Genomic DNA, 15,954 nt, shown 5'->3' on the forward strand with positions numbered 1-15,954 from the left:
GACCAAAATATTCCTCAGCACATTACAAGTACAATGTCCCAATGAAGCCCTTGCCAGAGAGAACAAAAGTAGCGAGTGAAGCAACATGAACATTATTCCTTGCAATGGCTCAGAATAATTCTTCAATTTTTAGTGTGGAATAATTCCAGAGGAAGTCAGTTTCTACGCCATTTGATTGACGAGAGGGATGCAGCAATTGATAGGACTAGGAATGAACAATAGTCACTGCGTATCCATTACGCTGTGACAAGGGAAGAAAAGTCCTTAAGACCTAATAACTACCCTTATAATGAGAAAGCAGTGATTTTATATCTAATATACAGAATCAGGTATCAAAAACATATTTTTAAAGCAGATTGAACAGAATGTACAAATTAAGATCTATAGTGGGTCACCCAGCTGCTCTATCCTGCTCTGACTGCCATTAAGTGAGAAAATAGTGGAGTTGACTGTTGCTGCATCACCGTCTGCTATGGGGGGAGGGGGAGGAGGGCTGCTGTACAGGATCAAAATAAGCTACAGAGAATTGTAAAATTTTGTTGGCTCCATCATGGGTACTAGCCTCTGTAGTATCCAGGATATCCAAGAAGCAAAGCCTCTAAAAGGTGGCATCAATCATTAAGAACCCCCACTGCCCCCAGGTCATGTTCTCTTCTCATTGCAACCATCAGGAAGGAGATACAAAAGCCTGAAGGCACACACTCAACAATTCAGGAACAGCTTCTTCCCCTCTGCCATTGATTTCTGAATGGACATCGAACCCATGAACACTAACCCACTTTTTTTTTATATACATACACACACACACACGCACTAATTCACAGCTTTTTTCCCCCTATAATTATATATTGCAATGTACTGCTGCCACAAAGTCAATAAATTATGCTGGTGATATTAAACCTGACTCTGGTTCTGCTTCAACCTTACATTCCTGTCTAACTATGTTACTTTATCACATTTTTATCTACCTCTGACTTAATAATATTGAAAATTCTGTTTCCACCACCTTTGTGGAAGATTGCTCCAAGAATACACTAAGGGAAAAAATAGTCTCATCTCTGTCTTAAATGCAGACTACATAATTTTAAACAGTGAATAGGAACTCCTCACTGCTGCACCAAATCCTTTTGAGACAGAAGGAATGCACATATTTAAACATCACTTAGACACAGCTGTGTGATTCAGCTGTGTCCTTCATGATCTAATGGGGTAACCCACTCAACCACGTCATTTAAGTGAAAGTCTCCTTGGTACCATAGATCTGGCTGGGGCTGACATAATACATATCATGAAAAATCTTTACAAATGAGCCATTTATTCCTCAAAGTAGCATTTTGGTAACAGTATCCTACATCATTTTGTTCCTTTCGGACCTCAAAGAAAACAGCCCATTTGTCTCATTGCAAATATATCAGGTCCTATTAGAGCAATCCCACCTATCTCATTCCCTGCTTGTTCTCCAGTCTTTCAAATTGTTCTCAAGGGCCTACCCCAAATGCCTTCTGAACATACCAACCGGCAAATAACCTCTTCCTCAATATCAGCAAGGCAAAATAGATGGTTATCGTCTTCAGGAGAGCTTGTACCACTCACACCCCTCTTCACATTCGTGGCACAGCAGTAAGCAGTTTGAAACTCTTGAGAATGCACACCTGGTGCAATGTCTCATGGTCCCAGGATACATTCCACACAATCAAGAAAGCTCACCAATGCCTCTATTTTCTGAGGTGGCTGAAGAGAGCCAGACTATGCACATTATCTCAGCACCATTTACAGATGCACAGTAGAGAGCATCCCAACATGCTGCATCATTGCATGGCTCGGAAACTACACTCCGGTGGACAGGTAGTTAAAACTGCCTAATGCAGCACTGGAACCAGCCTACCTGCCATCAAGAACATACAGTATATACACAAAGGCGCTGGAAATGGCCAGTAATACCATGAAGATTCAATAGACAGTAGGTGCAGGAGTAGGCCATTCAGCCTTTCTAGCCAGCACCACCATTCACTGTGATCAAGGCTGATCATACACAATCAGAACCCCGTTCCTGCCCTCTCCCCATATCCCTTAACCCTGCTATCTATAAGAGCTCTATCTAACTCTCTCTTGAATGCATCCAGAGACTTGGCCTCCACTGCCTTCTGGGGCACAGCATTCCACATTTTCACCACTCTTTGGGTGAAAAAGTTTTTCCCCATCTCTGTTCTAAATGGCCTACCCCTTATTTTTAAACTGTGGCCTCTAGTTCTGGACTCACCCATCAGCGGGAACATGCTTCCTGCCTCCAGTGTGTCCAATCCCTTAATAATCTTATATGTTTCAATCAGATCCCCTCTCATCCTTCTAAATTCCAGTGTATACAAGCACAGTCGCTCCAATCTTTCAACATATGACGTCCCGCCAATCCGGGAATTAACCTTGTGAACCTACGCTACACTCCCTCAATAGCAAGAACATCCTTCCCCAAATTTGGAGACCAAAACTGCACACAATACTCCAGGTGAGGTCTTACCAGGGCCCTGTTCAACTGCAGAAGGACCTCTTTGCTCCTATACTCAATTCCTCTTGTTATAAAGGCCAACATGCCATTAGCTTTCTTCACTGCCTGCTGTACCTGCTTGCTTTCATTCATTGACTGATGTACAAGAACACCTAGATCTCGTTGTACTTCCCCTTTTCCTAACTTGACTCCATTTAGATAGTAATCTGCCTTCCTGTTCTTGCCACCAAAGTGGATAACCTCACATTTATCCACATTAAACTGCATCTGCTATACATTTGCCCATGCACCCAACCTGTCCAAGTCACCCTGCATTCTCATAACATCCTCCTGACATTTCACACTGCCACCCAGCTTTGTGACATCGGCAAATTTGCTAATGTTACTTTTAATCCCTTCATCTAAATCATTAATGTATATTGTAAACAGCTGCGGTCCCAGCACCAAACCTTGCGGTACCCCACTGGTCACAACCTGCCATTCCGAAAGGGACCCATTAATCGCTACTCTTTGTTTCCTGTCAGCCAGCCAATTTTCAATCCATGTCAGTAATCTGCCCCCAATACCATGTGCCCTAATTTTGCCCACTAATCTCCTATGTGGGACTTAATCAAAAGCTTTCTGAGATTCCAGGTACCTACATCCACTGGCTCTCCCTTGTCCATTTTCATAGTTCATAGATTCTCACCCACTCTGCCCATGGACTGCTTGTCCCACTCCAATCAGGGAGGAGGCCATGTAGCATCCACTCCAGGAACCCAAGCTCAAAAAGAGTTTTCACAAGCTAGTCAATACCTCCACCCACTAACCCACCCCCCACCACCACTACTTTATCATTTCCTGTCACTCACCATGTGTACAGACACTCCTGCACCAGGTGTCACTTTATGGACATACAATCAATCTAAGTGTGTAAGCTATCATATGTATTTATACTTATTGTATCTTTATATTATTGTGTTCTTTTTGTGGGGTTTTTTTGCATCGGATCTGGAATAACAATTATTTCAATCTCCTTTACACATGTATTGGAAATAGCATTAAACAATCTTGAATGTCTGATGCTGTTCACCTTAATTCAACATAAGCAATACACACAAAATGCTGAAGGAACTCAGCAGGTCAGGCAGTACCTATGGAAAAGAATAAACAGTCAATATTGCAGGCCTGGTCTGTGACCTTGACAGTTTACTCTTTTCCATAGATACTGCCTGACCTGCTGAGTTCCTCCAATGTTTTGTGTGTATTGTTTGGATTTCCAACATCTGCACACTTTATTGTGTTTGTGATTAAATTCAACATTCTAACTACACAACTATCTTCCTCACTGTTGTAGGGGAAAGAATAGTGAAGGCTAATAGTTTGCCAGTTGGTGTGTGGTTTGTGCTAATGTGGTATCAGGGAACTGCAGACAAAAGTAGAGACATGGAACACAGTAGTTACAACACCCAAATTACAGTAACTTTACTAATTATGCTATAATAGGAAATTGGATTTACAGTTAGCATAATCATTTTATTCTGTAATCAGGATCTAGTCTGCATATGAATTAAGTTTCCCTGTCACCGCCTTTGTTAGCAAAATTTAGTTTTACTAGTAACCTTGTTGACAGAGAGTGTAAAAGCTGTACCAACTTTATGTTCAGGTAGATTAGCTTTGACTGATCACCTGGTGCGCACCAATCTTTTACTAAATCACACATTATTTCAAACACCAATTCAGTCTGTTCCTATACTCACATTCTGCTTATTTGAAAATGTATTTAAATCAATACATTTAAGTGAAACCATCTAATTACACATTATGACATGACACAGAAAGAGGCTGTTTGGCAATTGTCGATGCACACAGATTAAACCTGTAGATGTCCAATTCTATCCTGATTCTAGTGACTGATGAATCAAAGTAAATCCTTGGTGAGATCCGATGAAAGGTCTCAGACTTAAAGCATTATCTATTTATCTTTCCATAAATGCCACCTGAACTGCTGAGTGTTTCCAACATTTTCTGGTTTGGTAACGATTTTGAGGTTGTCTACAAGCTGTTTAATAAATGGTATAGTTAAAATTGAGCACATACAGTATATTTTCATAAATATTTTGGCTGGGAACTTAACACATCTAATTAGTCTTATTCCCTATATGACACAATATGATATCTTCTCCAGGTACAACAAAATTATCTTGGTGTAGCAGTTATTGCATCGCTTTACAGTAGCAATAGAGGTCCAATTCCCACTGCTGCCTGTAAGGAGTTTGTACTTTCTCCTTGTGACTATGTGGGTTTCCTTCCATACTACAATGTTGTGGGCATGCGATGTTGGCACCAAAAACATGGTGACACTTCAAGTTCAAGTTTATTGCCATTCAATTGTACGTGTGCATACCCCAAACAAGACACCATTCCTCCGGACCAAGGTGTACAACACAGTAAGTATATGTAACCCACACATATAACACATATATTAATATTACCACAAATAAATTAACAAATATGAGGTGCATATTCAATACTGGTTAAAAAGTAAACAGTACAACATGTCTGGTGCTTCATACATGACGAGATCTGGGTAGTGACAGGTAGTTCAATAGTCTCAGAGTCTGAGAGAAGAAGCTGTTTCCCAATCTAAAGCTTCTTGTCCTAATGTCACTGTACCTCCTGCCAGATGGTAGGGGATCAAAGATCTCATCGGACAGATGGGAGGAATCATTGAAAATGCTAAGGACCCTGCATGAACATCTCTAATGCGAGAAGTGGTTCTCTCAGCATTCCATGCAATCCTTTGAAGGCACTTGCAGTCAAATGCCTTGAAATTCCTGTACCAGACAGTGATGCAGCTGGTTAGGACACTCCCGATGGTGCTACTGCAAAAAATGGTTAAAGAGGAGGGGACAGGGGGAGCCTCACTCTCCTCAGATGTGGAGATTTTCCTGTGCTTTATTGACCAATGTAGTAATGTTGATGGACCAGGTGAGACTATCGGTTATGTGTACTCCCAGAAATTTGGTGCTCCTAACTCTCAATGGAGGATCCATTTATGTTCAGTAGGAGTCGTCAACCTGAATCTTCCTAAGGTCAATAATCACCTCTTTGGCCTTGTCCACATTGAGACTTGAGTTGTTTTGCTCACACCATTCTATCAGCCACTTACCTCCTCTCTGTACACCATATTGTCGTCATTGTTGATGAGGCCAACCACTGTTCTGTCATCAGAGAACTCGATCGAGCAGTACAGTCATGTGTCAGTAACGTGGACAATAGCTGGCTAGCACACAGCCATGGGCTCAAACCGATGGAACTGGAGGTGTTTCTGCCAACGTGGAATGACTGTGGCCTTCCTGTCAAGAAGTCTACAATCCAGTTAGAGAGAGAGGTGTTCAGATGCAACAAGGACAGTTTATCCACCAGCTTCTGAGGTATGATCATATTGTATGTTGAGCTGAAGTCAATAAACAGCATCCTGGAATATGAGGCTCCATTTTCCAGTTGGGAGAGTTTGGGGTGGACTGCAGAGACGATGGCATCATCAGTGGATGGATTTGAGTGATACGCAAACTGGAAATGGTTCAATGTAGCAGGAAGATGGGATTTAATACAATTCATAACCAGCCATTCAAAGCACTTCACTACTGTTGAGGTGAGTTCCACTGGGCAGTAGTCAATGAGACAGGTTACTGTCATCTTGTTGGATATTGTGATGATGAGGACCAGCTCAAAGCCTGTGGGGACAGTGGATGTTCCAGAGATGTTGATGATGTCTGTAAAACCTGAGATAACTGGGTTGCACACGACCAGGTATATTATCAGGCTCTGTAGCTTTAATGGGTTGACCCTGGCTCAAGTCTTCCTCACATCAACTGTGGCCAGACAGAGTACCTGAAAGGGACTTTCCTCACCAGCACATTGTTCTGTGCATTAAACAAGTGTGAAAGACATTCAGCTTATCTGGAAGAGATGCATCACTGTTGCCCTGCCACATCATTCTCTTATCTCTGGTGTCACAGAAATGGCTGTATATTCTCTGTGAATAATTCCTATTTTGCCTTCCTGATTATGCAGGAAAGCACCACTTTTGCTGACCTGAGATCTGAAAAGCCAAGGATGAACCAGGAGGTATGTCGTCTACTGAAGGCTAGATCTTGGCTTTCAAGTCTGGCGAGCCAGGTCTGTACCAGAACACCAGGTATGATTTGCGGAGGGCTATTTCAAGGGCGAAGAGACAATTTCAAATGAGGTTGGAGGCGACAATGGATGCACAGCAATTCTGGCAAGGTCTGTAAGACATTACTTCCTACAAAGCAAAACCCAATAGCATGAATGGCAGTGATACTTCACTACCAGATGAACTCAATGCCTTCTATGCACACTTTGAAAGGGAGAATACAACTACAGCTGTGAAGATCCCTGCTGCACCTGATGACCCTGTGATCTCCGTCTCAGAGGCTGATGTAAGGCTGTCTTTAAAGGGAGTGAACCCTTGCAAGGTGGAAGGTCCTGATGGAGTACCTGGTAGTTCTCTGAAAACCTGCGCCAACCAACTAGCATGAATATTAAAGGACATTTTCAACCTCTCACTGCTACAATCAGAAATTCCCACTTGCTTCAAAAAGGCAACAATTATACCAATGCCTAAGAAGAATAATGTGAGCTGCCTTAATGACTATCACCTGGTAGCACTCACATCAACAGTGATGGAACGCTTGAGAGGTGGGTCATGACTAGACTGAACTCCTGCCTCGGCAAGGACCTGGACCCACTGCAATTTGCCTATCGCCATAATAATGGCAGATGCAATCTCAATGGCTCTGCACATGGCTTTAGACCACCTGGACAACACAAACACCTATCATTGACTATAGTTCAGAATTTAATACCATCATTCCCACAATCCTGATCGAGAAGTTGCAGAACCTGTGCCTCTGCACCTCCCTCTTCAATTGGATCTTTGACTTCCTAACTGGAAGATCACAGTCTGTACGGATTGGTGGTAACATACCCTCCTCACTGACGGTTAATACTGGTGCACCTCAGGGGTGTGTGCTTAGCCCACTGCTCTACTCTCTATATACATGACTGTGTGACTAGGCACAGCTCAAATAACATCTATAAATTTGCTGATGATTCAACCATCGTTGGTAGAATCTCAGGTGATGACGAGAGGACGTACAGGAGTGAGATATGCCAACTAGTGGAGTGGTGCCGCAGCAACAACCTGGCACTCAACGTAAGACAAAAGAGCTGATTGTGGACTTCAGGAAGGGTAAAATGAAGGAGCACATGCCAATCCTCAGAGGGATCAGAAGCAGAGAGAGTGAGCAGCTTCAAGTTCCTGGGTGTCAAGATCTCTGAGACCTAACCTGCTCCCAACATATCACTGTATTTATAAAGAAAGTAAGACAGCGGCTATACTTTATTAGTTTGAAAAGATTTGGCCTGTCAACAAATACACTCAAAAACTTCTATGGTTGTACCATGGAGAGCATTCTGATAGGCTGCATCACTGTCTGGTATGGAGGGGCTACTCCACAAGGCCAAAAGAAGCTGCAGAAGGTTGTAAATCTAGTCAGTTCAATCTTGGATACTAGCCTGCAAAGTACCCAGGACATCTTCAAAGAGTAATGTCTCAGAAAGGCAGTGTCCATTATTAAGGACCTCCAGCACCCAGGGCAAATCCCTTTTCTCACCATTACCATCAAGTAGGACGTACAGAAGCCTTGAAGACACACACTCAGCGATTCAAGAACAGCTTCTTCCCCTCCGCCATCCGATTCCAAAACAGACACAGAATCATTGGACCTACCTCACTTTTTTTAAAAAATATAAAATATTTCTGTTTTTGTACTTCTTCAAAAAATCTATTCAATATACGTAATTGATTTACTTGTTTATTTATTATTACTGTATTATTATTTTTCTCTGTCTGCTAGAGTATGTATTGCATTGAACTGCTGCTGCTAAGTGAACAAACTTCACGTCACATGCCAGTGATAATAAACCTGATTCTGATTCTGAAGGCAGCATTCCTATCTCTCAGCCATGCTCGGACCTCAGCTGTCAGCCATGAGTTCTCATGTGCCCTCATGTAGATGTGTTTAATAACAGTAACATCCTCAATGCACTTCTCTATGTAGCCAGTCACAGATCTCCCACATTCATCGATATCAATGTGATGGTTGTAGGTAGTCACCTTTCTGAACATACTCCAGTCCGTGTTTTTAAAACAATCCTGAATGCTGAGGCAGCTCATTCTGGCCAGATCTTTAACACCCTTTGAACTGGTTTAACATGTGTAATCAGTGATTGATAGGCAGGAATTATCACAACAGATAAGTGGTCAGTGAATCTGATGTGGGGGCAGGGATAAGGAACAGCTTTGCATGAAACAGAGATGTTGGAATAAACCAGGCTTAATGTGCTCTCACATCTGGTAGCAAAGTCAACACACTGATAGGCAGGACTGGGTCCCAGCTATGCCTGCCTGTTTGTCTGGTACGTAGAACAGTCTAGGTTCCAAGCCTACACTGGTGACCGTTCCACACTTTTGCTATGCTACATCGACGACTGCATTGGCTGAACTCATCAATTTCTTCAACTTCCACACTCCCCTCAAATTTACCTGATCCATTTCCGACACCTCCCTCCCCTTTCTCAATCTCACTAACCCTATCTCCTGAGACACCTTATCCACCGAAGTCTATTACAAACCTACAGGCTCTCAGAGCTACCTGGACTACACCTCATCCCACCCTACTTGTAAAAACGCCATCCCTTCTCTCAACTCCTCCATCTCTGCTGCATCTGCTCTCAGGATGAGGCTTTTCATTCTTCAATGAAGGAGATGTCCTCCTTTTTCAAAGAAAGGGGCTTCTCCTCTTCCACCATCATCGCTGCCCTCAAAGGCATCTCTTCCATTTCACACATGTCTGCTTTTACCCCATCTTCCTGCCACCCTTGTCCTCACCCACCAGCCTCTGCATCCAGCACACAATGCTCCCCATGCGACTCCCTTCTCCATTCGTTCCTCCCCATTGATCTCCCTCCTGGAACTTATCCTTGCATTCAGGGCCCTACACAGTCCTTCCAGGTGAGGCAACATCTCACCTGAGAGTCAGTTGGGGTTATATACTATGATTAGTGCTCCCAGTGTGGCCTCCTGAATATCGGTGAGACCTGACATAGATTGGGAGACCTCTTCACTGAGCACCTATGCTCTATCCGTCAGAAAAAGCCGCATCTCCCTGGGAGGCCACACACAGGTTGGAGGAACAACACCTTTTATTCCATTTGGGTAGCCTCCAACCTAATGGCATCAACATTGATGTTTCAGACTTCCAGTAATGCTTCCACCCTCCCTTCTCCATTTTCCCTCTCTCACCTCATCTCCTTGCCCACCCATCCCCTCCCTCTGATGCTTCTCCCCCCTTTTTTTTCCATAGCTTTCGGTCTCTTTCACTAATCACCTTCACAGATCTTTACTTCATTCCTCCCCTTCCTGGTTTCACCTATCACCTTGTGTTTCTCTCTTCCCTCACCCCACTTTTCAAAAGTACTCCTCAGTTTTTTTTCTCCAGTCCTGCCAAAGGGTTTCAGCCTGAAACACTGACTGTACTCCTTTCCTAGATGCTGCCTGGCCTGCTGAGTTCCTCAAGCATTTTGTGTGTGTTACTTGGATTTCCAGCAACTGCTGATTTTTCCGTTTGCTTTTCAGCTAGCGTGTTCAAAGTCACCAGCAACAATAAAAGAACTATCTACATTGTATGGTTTGCAAGAGATCACGCAGCGCCTGCCCAGTGCTAGTGGGGGTGGGTGGGTGGTGATGTATACAGCCACAATCACAATAGCAGTGAACTCCCTTGGTGTAGACCTGTACTCTACCATAGGCACACAGCGGGCCGTCACCACCAAAGCGGTCACACCAGTAGATAAACATCCACCGTACATCTTGCTAGAAATCATGGGAATTCTGTCAGCATGAAAAGAGATGAAACCCTCTGGCTCGATGGCTGCTTCAGGGATGGCATCCTGGAGCCATGTTTCCATCAGAAACAGGACACAGCAGTCCTTCATCTCACAATGATTCAGCCTCAGATGTAGATAATCTAACAGCTTTCTAGTGATCGAAATCCTGAAAACAGAAGCTATGAAGAAGCTGGCCTGAAGGGTTCCACCTATAATTTTACACCAACACCAGTACACTTCCCTTCCTTTTGCTTCCTTGCGCACTGCTTCCAACGACATCTTCCCTGGGTGGCTGCAGCAGGCAACATCACAGTGGGCAATAAACCCACACTGCGGAGCTCATCTGCTATCCAACAACTCGCCCGTGAGGTAGACTCACAGTACTTGGTATCCAACAGTTTCTTACAATCGTAACAAGGCTGTAAAGGACAAACGATTGCACCTTTAGTTGGAGCTGGAGTGACCGCTGCATCTGGACGCGCCACCATCCGTGAGGTTGGGCGGAAGGCTTGTGGGCCACCCAGCACAATCCTCGCTGACTTGCCACAGACAGCATATTTCATTGTATGTCTCAATGCTTTGATGTTGGTTGGTTGGCTTCTGTCTTTCCTGAAGTTCATCATCACAAGCCTGGGCAGAAGGTATGGAGATCCTGAGACCCAGTCGTCAAGATCCCCCTCTCAGCCTCACCACTGTAGTCCAAAGGAAAGCTTATGAAGCAATATGTCTTGCACCAGCTTAGCTGCAGGAGCTGCCAGAAGGATGCTGAATGACGTCCAGCTGCCTTGGGGCTCCACTGCGGATTTGCTGTTTGGATTTACTCCTGTAACCTTTGTCTTTCCCGAAGCTGCCAACATGGCAGTGGGGCTATTTACCCATAGCTGGGGATCTGGTTCACAAGCACTAGGGCGTGTCCACACACCGGTAGGCCTGCATGCTACATGTGCAGGGGCCAGACTCCGCCCTGTCTTCTGAAGTTCAGCCCGTCTGAAATGAGTTCAGTTTCCATGTGTCGCCAGCGAGGAGCCACTACACGAGGCTTGCAGTGGGAGAGGCTGTGTACTGGCAGAGAGAGACTTACATATTCAGCTCTCCTTTTCGAAAGACTGCTAGCCAGTGGTGGAAGCTGAAAGTGACAGCAACAAGAACTACCTACCATATATCACACTAGACGTGTCACAACAACCATTTTGAGGTACATGTGACAAATAAAGCTAATCTCTTTAATCTCTATATCGGTGACTGGTAAGGCTAACACCATCTTTACGGAATATCAATGGATGGGATTGATGCCATCCTTAATCTTTAACAAAACTCATGTCACTTTCCCTCACTGCCCCAGTTCACTTCTTTGAGAATACCACAATTTCTCTGTGTATTTCAAAACACTGTGTTCATCCTTCAGCTTGTGTTTTTTATCTTACTTATGTCCATTTTTTAAAAAAGCTTCAAAATCCAAGCCCTTCATCAAACTCCCAAGAACACCACTTCCACCACTGATCTCTTCCTCATCCATTTTGTTCTTCCTCGTGGCTGCAGAAGAATACATTCCCTCTGTGAAAAATCCCTCCTGGTATCACAGCTGAGCTTCAACAGCTGAGCATTGCGGAAAGGTAGCGCCAGCGGCTTTTGCAGAGCTTGGCAACTTTATCCAGTTCGTCCACAGGACAACTTATTCCTCCTCTCCTACGTCTTTTCTTTCTTTTCAATGTTGTTGGGGTTCTATCAGAGTCCGTGATCTACAGTTCAAACTCCGATTCTTTGCAATGCAGTGGGTTTTCAGACCCGCTGTGCAGCCTAGCGCTTCGCTGTCTCCAGGAGCAGCTTGGAAGGCGTGCACCCTCAGGCAGCAGCCCCATAAAACACATGGCTCCTCACCGATTTTGTAGACTGAAGTTTCTTGGGAGACTGTAACATCGAGACAACTCTGGCGTTTTTGCTGGTCACCAGCTCCTATCGGAAGAAGGTCCTTATACATGAGCAATCCTCCTCTCTTTCTCTCTTCTGATGGAGAGTGAGAGTCTGCTGGTCCTTGAGATGGGGGCTTGGAGAAGCGACGCAGAAGACTAACATTTGAATAGTGAGTTGCTGGTCTCCGTTCTCTTTGTTGCAGGAGTGACTTCTCTCTCCATCGCTAGCGTCTCTGGGATTCTTAGTGCTGGATTATGGACTGTAGTTTTGATGGATGCTGAATCAAGGTCTCTTTGGGCTTTTGCTGTTGCTTGCATAGTGTGGGGGGGAGGTTGCAGCTTCTGCTGGCGTGAGTGGGGGGGGGTCAATGCTTTTGCTGCTGCTAGTGCAGACGGTGTGGGAGGAGCTTGGGGACTTCAATGTTCTATCATTCATTCTATGGGATCTCATTTTGTGGGTGTCTGTGAAGAGTACAAATTTCAGGTTGTTTTAAATGTTTAGTTTATCTGCTTCACCCAGTGACAACCACTTATCATTGCAAAGTTTCTGTGCACGGTTGCCCAGTACAAATCCAATTTGTAAAAATTAAATGAGCTGGGTCACTGCCTTTATAACATTATAATTGTTAATTCTAGTTAAGCATTCAAGCACTGAAAGTATTGAAACTATTGTAAGTAAATATGGAATGTTCTTTCTGTCAAACTTGGTTCATGAAATTTTTTTTTAAATTTCAGCTTACATCTGTCGACTTTCCTCCATTCTTTCAACTGCTTATTTATTTATTTCATTATCTTGTATTTCCATACAATGTTACATTAGGCTGTTACACATCTATTGTCAGAGAAGTACTTGCATAAATAGATAAACCACCTTCATACAAGCAAGGACAGAGAACAGGACAAAGTGAGAATACTTATTTATTCAGTAAGTTATGGGTCAAAGTATTTGGTGAGTACATTTCTAACTCTTCTGGCTTCAATCTTGTTGCTATCTGTTCTGAAACTGTTAGGTTGTTCCGGCACGACATGACATCGTTTTTTAGAAATCTCCAGTTACCCTGTCCACATTACTCTGCCCATTCGGCATTTTCAAGTTTACACACTCTGGAGGGTGTTTTAGAAAAGTTTTGTTTTCGGGGGAGGAAAACACCGTTTCAGTGTGGACGGAAGGTCAAAATGAAGAGAAAAAGCTTCGGTTATGGATTTATTCGGTCTAGCGTGGACATATCCTCAGTCTTGGAAATTCCATTTTAGCCTGTGTTTGGAGTATTTTGTCACAAAGGTTGTACGTGTTCATGGGTTCAGCTTCACGCTCATGTTAATGCAACACAGAATGAATATTTCAAAAGAGTGAATGATTTTACAGACCATCAAGTAGTCGGCTGCAAAACTGCACCAATTGCATTCTGTAAAATTCGTCCTTCAGCCATTTATAAACACTAGTCAGACCATATTAGTCAAAACCTGAATCTTTGATGCAAAGTCGCAATGCATTGTTATCATTATTGATGTAACAGCATTAGTCAAGTCAAGTAGTTTCACATCAAAAAATATTTCAAATCTGTATCATCAATTTTAAACATACCATCTTAAATATCATTAATAGCTAAAGAATAAACCCAGGTCACCCTAGACTATACATGAGCTTTACCTCTGTGTTGTGACTATGAATTCCAAATTCTCCTGCTCTCCATAAAGGTGACTTGTATCAAAAATCACGCTGAATTCATACTGCAGGTAAAAAGAAAGATTTGAGGATAAGTGCATGAACTCAGAAAGGAGTATATACAACAGCATTGATCCTCCAGAGTGCAAATGCAACTAGAGGTCAGGAATAGCACATTTCATCACCTCTACCGATGTACTACAAGGAAGGACCAGCAATAAGATATTGTCATGATCCAGTTAGCACCAAGAACTTAAGTGAGCCACTAATGCCCACTCCATCTACAGAAGAGCTTGTAGATCTCACATTGGTCCCATCTGTCACCTCGGAATCCACAAAACCACCAAGTCTTTCAGAACACTAAGGAACTGCCTACGAAGCTGAGTGTGGAAACCAGTGCTTCAGCTCTGAGCAATGAATGTAGAAGTGAAGATAAGTATTATGGAGTTTGGAACAATCAGGGAAACTTTTCAAAGCTTTCCCTTGGAAGACTGATTCATCTTCTAGTCTAACAGACTACAACCAAGCTTTTGAATGTTTTAATGGAGGAACTCAGAAGGTCCGGCAGCATCTGTGGAAAAGAACAGTCAACGTTTCGGGCCGAGACCCTTCGTCAGGACTCGGAAGGTCTCGGCCCAAAACATCGACTATTCTTTTCCACAGATGCTGCCCGACCTGCTGAGTTCCTCTAGCTTATTGTATGTGTTGCTTTGACCCCAGCATCTGCAGTATACTTTGTGTTTTTCAATGTTTTAATGGATGTGCCATGTCATGACTCATACAAGCCACGCAAGAACAAAAGCCTTCAAGACCTTTTAATGTTATTTTCAGTACACAAGTGCAAAGCAGAAAAATATAATTGTTACTCTGGATCCAATGCAGTACAAAAAACACTCAAAGATAAAGAACACACAAGATAATTAACTACATACATAAACTGATTGTATGTCCATAACGTGATGATAGGCACAGGAGTGTCTGTACAGAAGGCGACTCTGACTGCCAGTGATAAAATAGTGGCGGTTGGGGGTGGATTAGTGGGTGGAGGTTTTGATCAGCATTACGGTTTGGGAAAGTGACTGTTTCTTGACTTGCGGTTCCTGCCATGGATGCTATGTTGCCTCCTCCCTGAAGGGAGGGGGACAAACAGTCCACGAGCAGGGTGAGTGGGATCCTTCATGATGCTACTGACCCTTTTCCAGCACCTTTCTGTACACATGTCCTTGATGGCAGGTAGGCTGGTGTCAGTAACACCAGCTTTCCTACAGCTTTGTCTACAGCTTTCCTTTCCGCTGCAGTGAAAAACCTAGTGGATCTCTCTTTCACAGCTAAGGTAGCTAGCTGCTCTGTTATGAGTTCTTGCTATGATGTCCAAATGGTTGGACTGGACAGACAGAATTGGAATACAGTTTAAAGTGATCAAAAAGAACACAGAAAAGAACCCCAAGACAGAGTTAATCTTCTGAAAATGAAACTGCTGAGAGCAATATAGAACTAAAGGAAATCCCACACAAGGACAATGATTATAGGCCAATCCTATTGATATTAATCAAAACATGCTATTACTGCAGCATCTGGTTGTAAGCATAACACGAGTCAGCACTCTTACCTTAGAATGTCGTCTCATGAAAGGAAATCCCACACTGCATTTCAGGAAGTCTGACTCCACCAGCTCACAGTTAGTGCCTCTTTCTTCCTGAAGTGATAATGGAAAGGGTAAAAATCTGTTAATCATGGTTCCAAACAATAGTCAATAAAGGGAGTAGGATATCAGCTCTCTCTTCACCTGCTCATGATAGTGCCACACCATGCAGACCCCATAGTGATTAAAAGTCTATAGGAAACATAGCAGATTTCAGAGCATTTTAAAGTTAAAAACAAGTCAATCACCTTTTAATTAAAGCTTGTGAAAACAT

General features: G+C 43.3%; 1 protein-coding gene across 1 annotated transcript in view; it reads right to left on the bottom strand.

Annotated features, from left to right (window-relative positions):
• itga9 (integrin, alpha 9) overlaps positions 1-15,954 on the bottom strand; it is a 410,365-nt gene that overhangs the window by 137,518 nt on the left and 256,893 nt on the right. Inside the window, exons 19-20 of the mRNA XM_059971083.1 lie at positions 15,648-15,734; positions 14,024-14,103 (exon numbers count right to left, since the gene is read on the bottom strand). Of these exons, the coding sequence (XP_059827066.1) occupies positions 14,024-14,103; positions 15,648-15,734 (167 nt within the window). The remainder of the gene's footprint in view (positions 1-14,023; positions 14,104-15,647; positions 15,735-15,954) is intronic.

Source organism: Hypanus sabinus, chromosome 1 (genome assembly GCF_030144855.1).
Source record: "Hypanus sabinus isolate sHypSab1 chromosome 1, sHypSab1.hap1, whole genome shotgun sequence".
Lineage (NCBI taxonomy): Eukaryota > Metazoa > Chordata > Chondrichthyes > Myliobatiformes > Dasyatidae > Hypanus > Hypanus sabinus.